This window comes from Schistosoma haematobium, chromosome 1 (assembly GCF_000699445.3).
Source record: "Schistosoma haematobium chromosome 1, whole genome shotgun sequence".
In the NCBI taxonomy this organism is placed as follows: Eukaryota; Metazoa; Platyhelminthes; class Trematoda; order Strigeidida; family Schistosomatidae; genus Schistosoma; species Schistosoma haematobium.
Window position 1 is genome coordinate 42,227,659 of NC_067196.1, and position 18,432 is coordinate 42,246,090.

The 18,432-nt window shown below is 30.5% G+C and overlaps 1 protein-coding gene across 1 annotated transcript in view; it reads right to left on the minus strand.

Annotated features, from left to right (window-relative positions):
* Positions 1 to 371: 371 nt before the first annotated feature.
* The window catches only part of ARRB1_4 (Beta-arrestin-1), a 29,280-nt gene continuing 11,219 nt past the window's right edge, over positions 372 to 18,432 (minus strand). The window contains exons 7-13 of the mRNA XM_051218248.1: positions 17,317 to 17,452; positions 12,524 to 12,608; positions 10,322 to 10,394; positions 7,732 to 7,878; positions 6,244 to 6,333; positions 4,198 to 4,530; positions 372 to 2,503 (exon numbers count right to left, since the gene is read on the minus strand). Coding sequence (XP_051074092.1) covers positions 2,305 to 2,503; positions 4,198 to 4,530; positions 6,244 to 6,333; positions 7,732 to 7,878; positions 10,322 to 10,394; positions 12,524 to 12,608; positions 17,317 to 17,452 — 1,063 coding nt within the window. The 3' untranslated portion in view covers positions 372 to 2,304. The remainder of the gene's footprint in view (positions 2,504 to 4,197; positions 4,531 to 6,243; positions 6,334 to 7,731; positions 7,879 to 10,321; positions 10,395 to 12,523; positions 12,609 to 17,316; positions 17,453 to 18,432) is intronic.

Consider the following 18,432-nt stretch of genomic DNA (forward strand, 5'->3'; position numbering starts at 1 on the left):
TGAAGATCCAAGTCAAAGTAATACTGGCAATTGCCTCACACCATCTAGCATCGAAAAATTCGCTTTCCATCATTTAGCCATCATCTTAGTTGATGACAGTGCAACCTTGATCGACAGAAGACAATTAATAACCAAAACCAGTCGTGATACTGTTTACTACCCACTTCTAAAATAAAAACATTATATGAGATATAAATGCTTCATCCAAGAATGGTCACTGGTAAGTAACTTATCATCAGAATGGGTTTTGTTTAAGTTTATATACATCAATAAAATTAAATAAATCAAGTCACATAACCCATTTATTTCTAATCACTTTCAATAGCTAGCGTTATTCTAATCAGTTTTATTAAATTACAAAGCCAATCAACTTTAAACAAAAATTTATTAGTGAATCATAATAATTTACTTTAAACTTATATATAAATATATTCCCTAGAAATAAATTTAACAGAAATTGTGCGTCTATTTCATTTAAGGTTAATTAATATATGCATGTTGCAATAAAAATATAAAAAAAGAGAGATGAACAATATAACAGAACAATTATATAACAAGATAGAAAAAAAAAGTATAAACAAAATGAGAAATAAGAGAAAATGCAACATAAACAAACAATAAAGAGGTTGATTTAAGAACACCTTCATGTTGTTTAATTTTCTTATTTGCTTATATTTATTTATATCCACGATATGCAAATGTTAGTATCGTGTAGAAAGTAAACAACACAACTTTTATAAATACAACATGAATGAAAGTAATTAGAAAAAACTCCAAGAATTAAATGCACTGCTGATGATCATAGTAGAAAGAAAGAGAGAACAAAAAGAAAAGAATATTCCACCAAAATAAAATGATCAATTGATCATTTAATTTACATTATCTTAAATTAATTACATTCAATATCTTAATACGAAATAGAGAGTACATTCAAAATATATGATAACATATAAGGTCATGATAAAAGTTTTCTCTTTTCAGAAAAAACCAATAGTGTAAAACAAAGAATTAGAAAACATACATTAAAAAAACTAGATGTTTTTTTTTGTTGATCAACCGAGATATACGTAAGACATACACAGGATTACAATAGTTTACTTTGAACATACACAGTTATTTTACAAGCACATATGGAGACAATTAAATAAAATTAAGTTCAATAAACACCTAAACAGTAAGAGTAAAATATAAAGATTATCAAATGTAAATACATGAAAGTATGACAAAAGAAACAAGAAACGAAATTAATAACCATTTATTGTAACGAATTGCTGATGCTGATGTTTAAAATTATTGACTATTATCTTGTCGACCATTCATAGACAATTCCATTCCATGTTACATAAATATTGACGAAAATGAGAAATATCGTTTTCATATGTGAATGAAACAATGCAATCTCCTCTCAAGATGATAAATCATTTCGTACACAAACGAAACCAAACATTAGTATGAGTATTTAAGGTTTATATTAAATTACAATGATATCACTTCACAAAAATCTCTCATTATTGCTTATCAGTAGAAAAAGGCAGAGTTTTAATGGCTTTATTACTTTGTAATCAAGGAAGTGAAACTGTTTCACGTGTATATACTAAACATACACCGATACATGTATTGCTACACGGATAGTAGACTACATAAAAAGCTACACATATATATATACATGAAAAAAAGAGAATAAGAACCTACATGCTAAAAATTATTTGAGGTAATTGAAACTTTTACGGCAGATAAGTAAAAAATAGCTCTAAGTAACATAAGCGTAAAAATAATGATAACAATATTAGTACTAATAATATTGAATAATATAAGAAGAATAAATATAATTCATGATGATAATCTTTTGGTGCAGAAGTACGAATATCAATGTTATCATTTTGTTTAATTGTTTTATATATGAAAAAAGAAAAACGATTTTATGGAGACAAACAAAATCAGTATAATCTAACTGCTTAATAGGCAATTTAAAATTTAATTCACATTGTATGTGCTATTCCAGTCGTGAACTATGGAACAAAAGAACGAATAGGGGAAAGGAACAAAGATGAAGACGTATCCAAATAAACAAATAAGTAATGTGCACTTAGTAAAACACAAATGTCAATTTAAAATAAAATAAAAATCTACAAAGGGAATATTAAATAATAAAAACCAATAAAAAGTAAACAATGAGAGGTAGAAATGATGACAAAAGATTGCGAAATAAATTAGACCAACAGTAAGATAGGTAGGTGAATGTAATATAATATAGAAATTAAAGTATCTTCATTGAAGAATATCATAATATATCGATTGAATAGATTAAGATTGTAGACGAAAGCGAGCAAAATCTTCAAATAATAAATCATCTTCACTTAAGGTAGACTGTGTGCCAACAGTAGATGGGCGTCGAGCTGATGGTCGCAAACCGGAGAAAAGTAAATGAAAATTACGATCCCATACAGGTGGTGAATAGGAACAAACGGCTTTGTTTACAAATTGTGGTGACTGGGTTGAATCACTATAGAAAAAAAAATAACGAATGAACACCAGACTAATAAATGTAAGCTGGATTATTAAAGTAACTTTCTATTACTGTAATAATACGATGTAATATAACTCCTTAGACCCTCAAATGCCCTGGTACGGTCGAGGGTAGGTAGTCAGCTCTCCCATTCGCAATGCTCTAATATGTCCACGCATATATCAGGGAAGTCCTACCCAATGCGTCCCGCGAGTGGAAGTGTTGTTTAGGAAATCGAGAGGATGAAAAGAGAGTTTTCGGCCCCTAAACCGGGTCGGTGGACATGGAGGATCCAGCTAGGGGAGTTGGAAAACTCTAGTTAAAAACCGATCTTCTACATGAGGAAACGAATGGCGTATCAACCCATTGTTAGTCACCGTCTACCATGAAATTGCATCTCCTAACGTTGCTCCACTGCCTTGCGGATTAGATCTCTAGGTCAAAGGCTCTGAAAGTGTCCCTCTAAGAAAACCACCTGCTTCGGTCTGGGCGTCCGGGTAGTATTCCATCCCTCGTATGAATCGATTGATGAAGTGTGGTGCATATATATTTGGTGCCTTCGTGTACCAATGTTTATGTATGTAAATAAAATAAAAAACTCATTTAACAAGTAAAGTTTTATGTATTCGGCCTTCCATAACACTTTATTTGAAGATTAGTTGCGCTGATCTTCTGCTTAAAATAAAACAAATGTCAAAGGGTTCATAACTGTGTCTAATTATGGATGGAAGTTGAGTACTTTAAATGCTGATCCACTGTGTTGTAAATAACATAATAACTGAGAAAATTATTAGGAACTGTGGGGAACTGGAAAGAGTTCCAAACTCAAACGACACAGCCATATATGGTTCCAACTGGTGTTTAAACAATCTGTAGTACTAAATTTCTAAAACTGTACAAATCCCCACAAACCACTTATTCTAATGTCCAGTAGTTTTTTGATGTATAACTTGTAAACAAGCACTGGGTACAAAAAAAGGTTAAAATACCAGAAATATATGTGAAATAAATTAACGCTATTCAATATAGAATCTGTCTGACACTATGCAACTAATGGAGCAAATAGTGTATTACAATGTTAGCATCGTTTATGTATGTAACTTATTAACGGATAAAGTTTTATTTCTTTTACTAAATTACAACCACAATAGATAAAACCAATAAAACGAAACACGTACTCACTGAACAATATTACTATCAAATAAATGAAAATTTTTAATATTTATCAAGTCAGTTTATAAAGCAACTCACTAACTTAAACAACCTAGATCTCTTTACTCAACGCATGATTGCGTAAGCTAGACTTAAAAAATACATTAATAACAACTAGTATTAGGATACTTTTCACAACTTTAAACCAAGGTCGTAAGTTAAATAAGGTATGATAAATACGTTGTAATAGCCCCAAGAGACATGATATTAACGACTACCTTCTTAGATCATGGGAAAAATTTGTAGTTTAGGTGAATGATGGCTTAATCAATTAGACTAATGAGCTCCAAGAATGAAAATGAACTAAAATCATTACTTTTTTTGTTCTAATCATAACAATAATGGAGGAATAGAGTAACGGAATCCTAATTAACCTAGTAATGCACACATATGAAAAACCCTGCAATATCACATATGACTACTGTCAACTCGTGTGTTAGGATGAAAAAAATGAAAAGAATTAATTACTAAAAACTCACTTCATACGACGATTTGCATCACAATATTTAGGATCGTTGGAATTATTTTGTTGAGAATTCAGGGAAATTGGATTAATTTGTGGAACAGTAGTATTTTGTAAACTTAATGGAGTTATATTCATAAGAGCATTTGATTGTCTGATTTCCGATGTACCTGGATTGACTTTAGCATTTCCCGAATTTAGTGAATTTCCTTTATTTGGTGTTTTTTCAATTAATGATGGTTCACTTGTGATTGATGAAATAAGTTCATCATCTTGTCTATCGCCATTCGTGTTAGAGGAATCTGGATTTGGATGTGTTAAAATGAATGGCAGCTCCAAACAAACATCACTGGAGAAACATAAAACAAACATGATATTAGTTTAAGCTAAGTGACCGGAACCTAAATATAGAGGTTTTATAGTACACTTAGAGCAAACGTATTAGAATTCAGAGAACTCGGTACGAGCGCATGACTTTGTAACGCACTCGTTTTTCAATGTTTATTGTGTGCATTATCAAGTAATTCCAGCCATTTCTCCGTTCATTTAGTGTATGAGTGCTGTGCGTAAAACCATAATTTACACTGACGATTTCCTTTCAAGCTCTAACTTTCACTTTACTTGCTTTCAACATACGACAGATTCAGATGTGTTACGGTGTCGTGTTCACAGAAGATATAACTAGATAGGTTTAGATGATTGGAATGAAATCCTCAGTGAAAACCATCATCTTATGTGCACCACTTACTCACGAAATAAAAGGAAAACAGGTCGAAAATGTTAGATAATGTACTTTTATTGGACACTGAAAATGGGGATGTTAACCTGACAGGAATTCTGACTAACGTTTTATTTTAGCAACGTTTCCTTCTACGGAGTGGGGTTGCTAACGCCAGTACGGAAACTGTTCGTTTATCTGGACTTGGAATTGAGAGTAACCCTAGAAAAGCTCCAGGCAGTATTTCTTTCACTAATCACTCCCGAGTTAATAAAATCTGTTATGAATATCGATGTAATAATTATTTCCTGATTGTGACTATTAAAACAGATAAATTAACTAGATTGTAAGCAATACAGTGACATGAAGTTGTCGAAACAGTATTGAGAAAATCAACAGCCCAATAAGTAGTACTATTCAGATCACATATTCTAGAGGTTTAAAATGATTGAATTAACCAACTTATTATTATTCTAAACAGATAAACTGATGGAATATAAGTTGAGAAATATACTAAGAAAAATATCAGTATGTAATTCTTCAAGAAGTTGTTAATAAACTGTAAGAAAAGTATCAAGTAAATTTTTAAAAAATGAAAGTGATTCATGAAATGCACACTTAAATGTACTTTCACAAGTCCAAACACCATGGATATATACATATAAACAGTAGTAACTTGAACTATCAAGATAAAAGTTAATTTAAAAGTACATTCTTATGAGAAGTATGAGATTTTACAACTGAATTTTAAAAATGTAAAGTAAAAAAAGATGTAATTGAAAAAATCCTTAAATCGATTGTAAAGTATTTTGTATTCATAATCAGTAAAGTACACTAGAAAAAATGAAAGAAACTCTTGTGTATAAAAAGAGTAATGGTTTAAAGATTTGAAAGCTTTCTATGAAGGGTAGTTATAAAACAATTTATAACACGTGAAGTTAGAAAAATCAGAAATGAACAATCACTCACCAAATTGATTAAACATAATATAAAAACTACAAAATGCTGTATTCCGATTTATTGAATATTTTTTAAAAGAAAGCCCAATGAGTGTATAGATATAACTGTGTTAATGATACCACCACCAAATTAATGTGACCACTTCAAATAAGGAGAAAAGGGAAACATCGATATCAGATGAAGGGCTCACAGCACCAACAACATTCCAGTCCGAAAAAGGATAGATTGCAATTAAATTGGATAATAAAGCTGATTGATTAGGTGTTTAAACTACCTAAATAGTTGACAAACTGAATTAATTTAAACAAGGCTAGTTCACACAACTCGAAAGTTAAAATTTTGCAGAATAAAAACAAATAGATTATTACGCGGGAATACACTCACCTGATGCCAAATCCAAGGACTAATCGTATTTTCACTTTGTACTGTACAATAATTCCAACTAATTCTCGATTAGTTGAATTAAGAGGTGTACTGATAATAAAAGGTAGTAGACAAAAATGAGACTTTGTTAGTAACATATAAAAAAGGTTCAAGCGAATTGCTACAATATAGTACCATGTGTAAATAACAAACAGTAGTGTGGTAAAAAAAATTGAAGTAAATAACAACGAGACTTTTAAGATGCTGAGTAAATTTTGCAATTAACTGAAATGAATTAATAAGATATCTTTGCTATCTGAATACTTTAAACAAATACCAAGCTATCACGGATAAATTGATCATGTTTAAAAATTGAATTCCAGTTTGAAACTCATTGTTTCATGTTTTTACTAAAATAAAAAATGTTTTTAAATAACATGCTGTATGATTTTATTACTCATACATAGACGCCCAAATTAAAGCGTTAGAAAAAATTGAGCTCAACAGAAACATTTATTACTGAGGTTAAGAAATACTAATTGCATCCTGAGCACAGATAGGCAATCACAATACCTGAAATCATATCATTTTTTCCACGGGTTATCGGATAAAAAAGAATTCTTCATGAATTTTATTCAGTGGAGTCTGTAATTTTGAAATTGTTCAACTGACGATTTCAGTTTATAATCACTACTGCTGGTTTTCTGAAAACATTTAAGAATCTGACAATCTATATCTTGTGATTCCATTAAGATACGTTGGTGTAATAAGAAATATTACTGAAACAAAATGTCAACAGTACAGAATTATTGGTACGACGGTGACTTAAAATTTCTTTCATGCTTATTTATAAAAACTACGAAATTCGGAGGAACATACTATTTAGTCAAGAGGTGGAATTTAAACTACAGTTAATAACTGAAAATTAGAACTATATTAATTAAGAAATGAAATCAATGAAACCTCAAAGAATAATTTGCTTCATCGGAGATCAGGTTGAACAACCTTTTATGTCAAAGATACAGCCGTAAACATATGATTTACATCAATTACGCATTGAAAATATGTCATTCTGAAGTTTTTGTATCCCCATAAGTTGAAATCCACATCAAGCAGATTAACTATATAGTCCAAAAATAGCAAATCACTTTGAGGAAAAATAACATTTAAAGAAAAGAATCTTATGGGTCAACAAAGCTAGAAACAAAGGTCATAGAAGTTTAAGCTACGAAACAATTACGCTTTCCATAATAATATTCTTTCTGTTATTGATGCCATTGGTGACACTAGCAATCTTGTCCATATTCGAACACTATTTGATATACGAACAAATATGATGCATAACTAATTTTTGCAGATGATAAATTTATTTAACCGCATTAGCAGCTGAGATATATTCAATACTTTTCTACAACAAATCTGTAATACATTTTCTAAGATTAAATAAAATTTTCTTCATAAAATTGAAAGGAGTGATTAAAGAGTTTTCAAAAAATCAATTAAATTTACATTGTGGAAGATGCTAGATTAGTATCTTCTTGTTTTAAGTCCCCATCCATTGCAACACCAGTTTTATCTCGATTATAGGCTAACGTTGGACACAGTCGATAAACTTTGCACCAGCCAGTTTGACTAGGTAGAATAGGAAAGCGTTCTCTAAACAACATTCCCAAACACAAAAAAGTAGTAATGAGAAAAAAAGTATGAGAGAGTTAAACAAACATATGAAACGTCAGTTTTCTTTGTACAAGAGTTAATTAATTAGTCTAACTTCAAAATTAGCGTTGTAGCTGATCATGCAACACGTATACTCTGATCCTTCAAAAAACTCGTTTGTTCAATTAGATGCTTAAAAATGCTGCAGTCAATTTATACGGTCAGTGAATAATAACTATCGATTGAACAATACAATATTTTAGATTTATTTTGCATTAATTACAATAAACTTACCAACCGATAAAACTCCAGCAGCGATTCAGGTTGAAGAAGCAAAACTTAATAACTGGCAACGAATTTTAGGTAAACATTTACCCCAGTAAAATAAACGAACAAAATTACTATGTTCTAAAGATTACAATAGAATTAGACTCGCTTACAAAATATAGATTGGTGTAGTTAACAATAATTCAAACCGTCTCTGTTAAAAGCTACTAATAATTCTCAGTTGTAAGTTCAAAAAATTCTGTTCCAGGTGCGTCGATTCAAGCAGAGAAGAAATAACAAATTGTTTAACTCAAATCTCTACACGGGAATGTTTTGGGTCACTGAGCTATCATTCTGAAATAAGTACCTCAAATAATGACTAGAAAATAACTAGATAAATATTAATTTAGCGCTTCAATTTTTTCGGATTTATAGGAAAAATGTCAATGTTAGGTAAGTAAATAAAACTATCTATGAATCTAATTTATTGGATAACATTTTAAAAAATCTCACAGAAGTTAAAAAGTAATTACAGTAAACAATTTGAAACCCTTGTGTTCAATTCAAATAAAAACGCCACAAGAAATAGTTGTTTTTCGTTTGATGAATAAAACAATAGTTATAAGTTTTATGACGCAATGGACAGTTACGTAATTGTTTCATTCATTTCTTTGACTATCTTTTTATTCAATCTATAAATTCATCATTTATTGTAACTAAATATACTGTTATCTTTATTTCTAATCAACATTTATTATTGGAATGAATATGTATGCTTGACTTTTGCCTATAAACCTATCAATAGTTGTATATGTTAAATTTTGGTGATCATCAAATTACGCAAACAACTACTTCCATTCAAAGAAATATTGGATGTTGAGCTGGCCGAAATTAAAATACGTCATAAAGTTAGAAATGATTTCCTATATGATATAAATGAAAGTGAATAGACTGATTAAATGTTTAAGCAGTTTCAGTGTCGATTAATTATTTGAACATATCATCGACATACCTGTCTGCTTAAAGTCAACGGATTAATGATCGTTTTCAGATTGTTAATCTTGGTATATATCTTTATATATTCACTGTTAACAAGCTAGCAATTAAAAGAGACTATTGTTTACATATAATTATACGAATACAAACAAAACGGATCTCAAAATTCTTACTGAGTAATTAAGAAATTGATTGTTCGATGTACTTCAAAAGTACAGTTCAGTAATGAACTACATCGACAGATAGATGAGATACCATTCACGTCTTTGTTCATTTTGTTAAGATCTAATGTCCTCAAAACCAATGTCGAGAATAACATTCTCACAAAGATCAATAATAAATTGAATTTATACAAAGAGGTATAAAGATTACTAAAGGAAACATGAAATTTGATGCTAAGCTACTTGCCAATTAGCAAGTTTATTGACACTGTATTACTCTACGGCTGTAAAACATGACGATTAAAAACAAAATATTCGTCTGAATCACGATTATTTCGCCAATAATTGGAATAACCGTTAAGGTTAAATTAGTAAAAAATAGGCATGTTGGCAATGAAATACATTAGTCAAATAGGTTGACGATTTATCTCAAAAATCATATTTAGCTAGAAATATAACTAAAGATTAAAAACTGGAAAGCTCAAAGGGAGATTGTGAAATAAAGCAACCATCCTTTTGAAACTAGTCATATAAATATGAAGCTAAACATACTTATGAAGTAGTTATTTCATAGATTATTTGCTGTCTATCTTTTACTAAGAATGTAAAGTAAAGAATTCCTTCAACAAAGTGTAATTATACATAGACGCTTACATCTGAATGACTACAAATTTTGATAACATTCACAAGAACGGAACACAACAAGTAAATTGTGCAAAACAATAAGACCATAATCGAAACTCAAGTATGTCGAGAAAAGTATAAAAACTGATAGCGAACAGAGTGAAAACATCAATTACAAGAAAACAGAAAATAAACTGTCTTTGAACGTGGAATGTTAAATAATCACTGACGTTCAGAATAAATATATACACATATAAAAAGCAAATTAAAGTATGCAGACATTCAGCAACAAAATATTTTAAAAAATATACAAAACCTTAAATACTGCGATAAGTTAAAATAACTCATGTTACAATGTATGGGTAGAAAGCAAGCCAATCAGACAAACTACTTACTCCGACTGAATCTCGTCAACCGAACATTTGAAGTGAATAGGGCTTTGCACATAAACTTGAGTATACTGTCGAACTGTGAAGAAAAAAATGAGGGAGAAGAAAAACACTTATTTATTTTGTGTTCCAAACATGTGTATGCATTCTCGAAAAATGGCAACAGACTATATTTAAAGATCTAGTGTATTAAATAGATAGATTTTAATAAATAATAACAAAATTCCTTTTGGATTAGCTTTCGCAAATATTTCTACTGCTATTACTACTGTCATGTTTTGTAATTAGTAGACTAGTCATTGTAAAATTTGATTATTTATGCCGAACAATTTATACGGCAGTCAACAAATTAAACTATCATAAACAATATTGGATCTGGTAAGAACATGGACTGGTGTAAGTTATCACAATTCAAACCAACACAATGAGTGAAGAAAGTCACAAGATGATACGTGGAGGAAGGAAAATAATATCAAACGTAACAGGAAGCGAAATGAGAAATACAGTTTAAAATGAATTAAAAATGAAAAGTACGAGATGATGTTGAGATTAAAATTTAAAAGTAGATAAAGAGTAAAAACAGTTGAAACCGAACATGTCATTTAATGTCTGTAATCATTAAAAATTACAGTCATACTCCTCAGATGCCAACTTACAAGCCTGGAACATAAAAACACGATCCGACTGGGTAGACAATGAATTCATATACCGAAACGTTATGTAAGTTTTAAGAATGGTTGATTGGTAGAAACTTGATTCTGAACTACTTTTAATCATACTCAATTTCAACTACTCATCTTTTCAACCAATGAACTTAGAAGAAAGACCAAAGTGAGAATTTTTGATTTAAAAAGTAAGATAATAAACATAAATATATAAATTTAGGATATGATATATTACAATCCACGTATGAAATGAGAAATCACATGTTATCTTTTCGTAAATATAGAGAAATTATCTGACTAGAGTAAGAAGGTTATCAAATTATTCACAGAATAAATGGCATTTTATCAACATATTATTTGGATAAAAATAAGTTAGATATTAAATAGATAAGTGTTAAAAACTTCAGAATCAGCCTAATGAAGAGATATTACTACACAAATGGAAGTCTAAATCTACTGTCATAGTTGTTGTCGTAATTACTATTTCCCAATCTTCCTATCTACAAAGGTAACCAACATATCTGTAAACAAAGTTTGAAAAATATTATCTGACAACATAACACTTCCAAATGCACTCTAAAAACTTTAGTTAGTCGATATACAATCACACTGTAGTGAGTGATATTATATAAGTGAAGTTTGACAACAACTTGGAAAGATAATCTTCTTTAAAAAGAATGAACTACTGAGCAGTTCAAATTCGAATTAATCATGTAAACTTAGTGTGTAAATTATCTAACTTAAATACTGTTTGAATAATGAGAAATTATCATGCACTATGGTGTTAATACTGAATTTATAATATAAGTAATCATAGATAACATGTTTGCAAAACAGTAATATATTTAATAGAGTGAATGTAGACGAAAAAACTGAATATATTTATATAGAAATAGTAATAATCAACTGAGAATGAAAATAAAAGATACTATTTGAGTTAATTAAGTACAACAAACTAACGAAAAAACATGTCCTTATTATACAAAAAGAAATCAATTGTTGTAAATTACAAACATAGACTGATCGAAATAACAGAATCCTTGATTTAAGGAAGAAAAGCACAGTTGATTCGAAAACAATAAAAAAGCGACAGGTTTACACGAATAATTTTATAGACTAATTACGTAAAATGTTGACAATATTTACCATTATTATTCGTAGGTAACATTACTAAGGTTTGACTTGATAATTTCGAATAAATTGAGCACTGGGTAGATTGTTATAAATAAATAATATGGAATGGTGGTTGGAGGTAGTCAATAGGAAACCCTGGACCCAGGTTTCGTGCACTTTGGCACTCATCTGCGAGGTGTACCTGTAATCTTGAAGGAACTGGTGATCCCTGACGGATTCGATCCCATGTCACCCAGCTTCACAGTCAGAGACGTTACCATTGGGTTATCCGGGCCGCGACCGATCTCCTGTAGAACTGAGATGTATTCACAATTGAGTAGAAAAATTAAATTTTCTACTCATTGAGATATTGCAAATATATTAATCATTATTATTCGTAGTAATAGTACTATTATCAAAATTTACTAACCTGACAGTTTAACACGTTTAATTGTTTTATTTGAATTATTATCCACAAGTAAATTGACAAAAATTTTCTCTCCATGGAAATATTTCTAAATACAATGAATAAATAATAACAGTAAAATTATAGATGGACAGAATGATATACTCTGTTGATAAACTCTGAAGAAATGAAGTGAGAAAAGAAGTAAACTTTATCAACCGATTAACATAAGGAAAAAAAGAACAAACAGACTAATTTGTGAATGAAATCGGTTAACACAAGTTGGAAAAACCAGAAAGAAAAGAATGAGTAACATTGAATTACCTGGATTGAGAATATCTACATACGCTGATTTAAGTATAACAACTTCAGTTAAAATGTCGCTTAAACATGAACACAATAAATTGTAACCAGACGCACAATTAAATAAACTAAAGAAAGGTCTATATGATAATCGTTATCTGTGAAGATTCGTCATTAAGTAGACGAAGATAAGAATAAGGAAATGGACGTGAAACAGGGTGTATCTTCCAATAACTGTTATGAGATTTTTGAGATTGACTAAGATTTAAACTGGAAACTACCTATCCCCCCCAAGATAGTTGACTTATGCTAAACAAACAGCACATTGAGACAATCAAAAGTAGACAAATTCTTGTCTCAGATACGTATCACAACACATACATCAGAACAGACAGTAAGATTCATTTTCGTATTACTATGTTATTGAAGCTAAGAACAGAAAACAAACACCTGTTCAGAGGTACAATCACTGGTCATTTCTCAGAGTAAACATGATGTTGTTGTTTACAAGTCAATAAAAAAGATAGTATGTTGATGGTTTGGAACTACTCATGTTTTCGGTGGTATTGTATGCTTCGACCTAAATAGTTTAATTAGAAATCTCTAACTTAATAAATATAGGTCATTATACTACAGTTTAGAACAACATACTTGAATCATTCAGATTATAAGATTTAACACAACCTACCTAAGCAAAAAATTTTCTCTGCAATGATTATTTTCATTTGAAGAAGTAGATACCCGAAATTTCAGACAAAATTTCCATTACTCACATTCATAAAAGATTTTACTTCATACACACAATATTAAAATCCATCTGAAAATCTTTTCTTACCGCTCTTCTTTCCCGAACACTATTAATTCTATATATTTGATTCATTGAATTATTTCCAGGTGAGGTTATGCAATTCATGACGATAATTTTTTACTTCTACTCACTCCATATACCCATTAGTTCAATCTTATCTTTCTGCAGGTTTAATAAGCGCGGTTCGCTAATTTCTTCACATTTATTACAGTCGTATAGCTGATATCTAGATTATTTTATACTTCAATCAACACTTTCTTGTAAACGTAATATAAAAATTGTGCACGCAATTTTGTTATGTCCAGTAAGCAGAAGCGAAACATGGTATGAAAACATGTTTAGAGCTAGACAATTGTGGAGATGCTTGAGGCAGTGTAACGTACATTGGCAGTAAATCCAATTACTGACTACATACAATTAATGAACTCAATTCAACTCAATTCCCATTGATTTTTAGGACTGTAATTAATCAGTCTCTTGTTGACATATGTGCATCTTGTGTGGGTTGCCTCGATATTACAAGAATTATAAGCAAGGATGGATGGTGGCTAGCAGTGGAAACTGATCAATTGTAGTCCTGAACATCAATCTTAAGATCCAAACGAACAGTACGAAATGAGTTTACACTTCACTCCATTGCACAATCTAATGGTTATCAGGGCTCAGTAGCTAAGTGGATAACATAATGGTTTTTGAGGCGGACGGCACTGGGTTCTAGCCCCGGAGTGAACATCAACTCTGGGATGCAGGTACTTCCAGCTGACGATTCCCGCATAAGACGAAACACGAGTCCTGGATCCCACTGCTAGCCACTATTCATGTTTGCTTAAAATGAACTTAATGTTTGATAGATTTAATTTGAACGGAACAAATACTGATACTAGTAATGGACATTTATTCTGGTGTAAATCGATTACACTGAGTTTTCAAGTAATACCTAGAATAAATAGATCCAATTGTTTAACAAGATTATCGTTCAAATTAAAGAACATTGTTTTGGAAGCTGACAATTCGGATATACACAACGAAAACAAAACGTGTATATACTAAAGCGAATGTGTAAATTCCAGCTTGGTTGGACAGCTAAATATTGTATATTTTATCTTCCAGTATAATCATTTATCAAGAGAGAGAGTTGAATGTTAACAGTTAGATAATAGTGAGAAAAACTAAACAATATACATCTCTTACACATACTCATCATTTAAGAAGTTTAATGATAAAAAGATTATAGATCGACCAATCAACCAAGTATAATGAAATTTTCATATTAGTCTATATGCAAGTGAGTACATAACTTACTTGGAATTGTAAGACACATTTGTAAACACACGTATAATTTGATGATTACTGACTAATCAGAAGAATTATATACAGAGAAAAACTTTGCTAAACTTAGCATGAAAATCACTTTGTAAATTAATAACAAACCGATTCTCTGATTTTTGATCTCAACCAAAACCTGTAGGTGAAAATGACCTATCCAACTAAACCACACTAACGTAATTCCACAACAGTTTATGTTAGATGATTACCAGAAGATGACATAATGCCTTGAACTTTGATTCAAAACTTGTTATCATTCATTATCAAAAATATTCACTAATATTGACAACTATTGCATTACTTAGCATATAAAAGATGAAATAAATGTACCTGTATTAACTACATAACAAGAATGCTTGTCAAAATAAGTTACAGCATAGTATAATGGGAAATTAAATGAAAAAGAATTACGATATATAATCATCTAAAAGTAAATTAGTTTATGATGTATGCATGAGAAAAACATTTACTAACTGGCCAGTGACTATCGAATAAGAAATGAATGATTCATTAAGTATAAGAAATTTTCAATTGGTTGGAGATTTTATATGCTATAACTTCAAATTAAATACAGCAAACTAATCTTATCTACTTATCTTTTTTAATCATATTATAATCATCATTATCCTAATTTTGTTCGTTTATTTGCTACCCGCCCCCCCCCAGGCAGTAGTAATGACTGCCATTTTAACAGATTCTATGTAAAGGAACTTTTAAAAAAAGTAATTATACTAACATTACTAAACAAATTGATAAATTAAAGAACCGAATATAATTAAGAAAACTACATAAACAGGAAACAAGTTGATAAAATAATAGAAATTTAGAAAATCGATTCCTATCAATAATAGGGATAATTTGTTAAATATCAGCAATTTACACTAAGCATATTTAACATGAACCATAAACTTAATTAGATGAAAGTGATCTGGTGTGAAAATGATATAAACGACTGTAATAAGAGGCGTTATATGATCACATCTAAAAGCAGAATAATGACAAATTATCAGGAAATAGAAATTTAGTTACCAATGAATTAGATAAGGAAATCCGGATTCTCAGTATCAAAAATACATTATTTGTGCAATGATATAAATTCACACGGTTGCATGTATGAAAATAGGAAATGTAAACAGAAAGTTCGCTGTTTGAAAACTGACACTACTGTATATAAGAATCAACTTGTATGTACAGTTATGAAATAATCTAGTTTAAGTATGCACCAAGTTATGAACTACAACATTCATGTGTAAATTAACAATAACGTCTAGTTACACAAGCTCCAGATGGACCTAAGTCTGAATTACGGACCCTAGATCAACAGCCTATAACTTTAACAAGTTACCAAGAAAAAAGTGTAGTGCCGATTACTAAGAGGGGTAACAAAATAAACATTAAGCATGACAAAATAACAACAACGACGGTAGTAAGAGTCAAAATACATGAAGCGTTTAGAAAAAACAAATAAGATTATGGAATGAAAGGTATGGAAAAATATCATGTTTAAGATTTAAAGGGAGATAAAACATTAATCCAACTATGTTACTAACTTAGAGTTCATAACAACAATACTATGGTTAACGATTATCTAGCAGACCATTAGACTGACAGTTGGTGCAAACAAAACGACTCAGAATAACACTAAATAATTTTATGGACTGGTCCTATGCTTTTTTACCAGGTCCCTCTTGGTCATTATCTGACCCATTTCAATGCTAGTGATCAGTGCGGTGTCTGAGATGGGTGTTACACATCCCCAAACACCTTGGTCAATGAGGCCTCTCAGACACATCAATTGAATTACCATGTAGCATTTACAGAATGTGGACAGTTCATCAAAGACATCTGTGATCAGGTACTACTAGCATAGTCATGTCCTTTATTTCCAAAGGTTATACTTCACTGTCATTCTGTACTAAAGAGCAAACTAATTAGTACTGTACATTACTTGATAAGCAAACACACAATTACTATGGAGCACACATGGATTTAGTAAAAACTAGGAGAAAGTTTTACGTCCGTTACGAATACTCGTCAACCACTAACTCGAAAAATGTGATAAAACTCGCAAGATAAGTAAGTTGGTTGACAAAATCAAGAACTTCACTATCTACAACCAAACTAGATATTAACCCAGACGATCCTTGAGACATATATCGAGTTATAAAGAGCCAGACAAATACTTAATATTTTACAATCATACTGAAAGCATTTAGAAGACTTTTATCTGCCTAGTTCAAGTCACTAGTGAAATCTCAAGAGAGCAGATTAATTTTCGACAAACCAAATGTAGAAGTGAATAGGTAAAACTAAGGAAACTCAGCAAAAATGAAATCAGTAAAATAACAATAACGTTATAAATGAAATCGAAAACCCTTACGTTTTTATCTAAAGTAGCCTCTACTCGAAGACTACCTACGCTCATAAGAAAATCTCGTGATAATTCAGCTGACGGTTGTTGACCTGGTTCATTAGGTGCATATGTCAATTTACGAACGGCCATACGCACGGAATTCCTAAACCACAATAAACACAAAATGGGAATTAAACGATCAACTATACAAAAGAAAAGATGTATCAGCGAGAAATAAATTGAGTTACAACTCGATAAATGTGATAAGCAGGAACGAAAATTGAATTCAGTGACGTGGAATAAGCTTGATTATTGGTTACAGCAAATTACTTGTACGACATTACTTATGTGAACCGCAAACATAATATCTAAAAAAGGTTAAGTTCTATTGTTTAGTCAACTGTTTGAAAGTGTTAATGTAAATTCAGTACACGAATATCAGCTTACTTATTAGACACTTAAACATATAATTGTTCTGTGACGGGCATTATTAATAGCTAGAGTTCAAGACGGAAACAAGTGGGACGAGTTTTGAACAAGTTATAAACTGGCAGAGTCCTTTAATCAGTGAGCTAATGCTCTACATGTAAATCAGTTTCCATCTGTACATGTAGATCACTTCTAACTTAATTTTCTTGTCTACAATTACCTTAACATTTTTTATGCCTAAGCTAATCATTATCAGTAAAAAAAATTCAAATTACTACATATTCATTTCTTGTCGAGACAACCTAGATCTTTTGCTCTTCTTAACCAATCATGTGAATAAACGTAAAATAAAAGGATATAGTCAGACAAACAAATGAAAGAATGACCTATCTCAATATTACATAAAAAAAGACAATATAATTAAACTGTTTACCACACATTTTTGCAGTACCCAATTAATCTAGACGAAATGAACAAACAAAAACACAGAAAATCTCATTTATCAATATCCCTTTATTTAGGAGATCACTGCGTGAAGTAATTGACCTAACTAGCTAAACTAATCTAATGTAACCTAATTAATGGCTGTTAAATGCGAAGTGACTATAGATTTCATATTTAAGCTTACTTATTATATACTGTTGAGACTGGAATGAGTCAACAGTTCCACATAAGATAAATCTTCTGAAACTGCACAAAAACTATTTACAAATT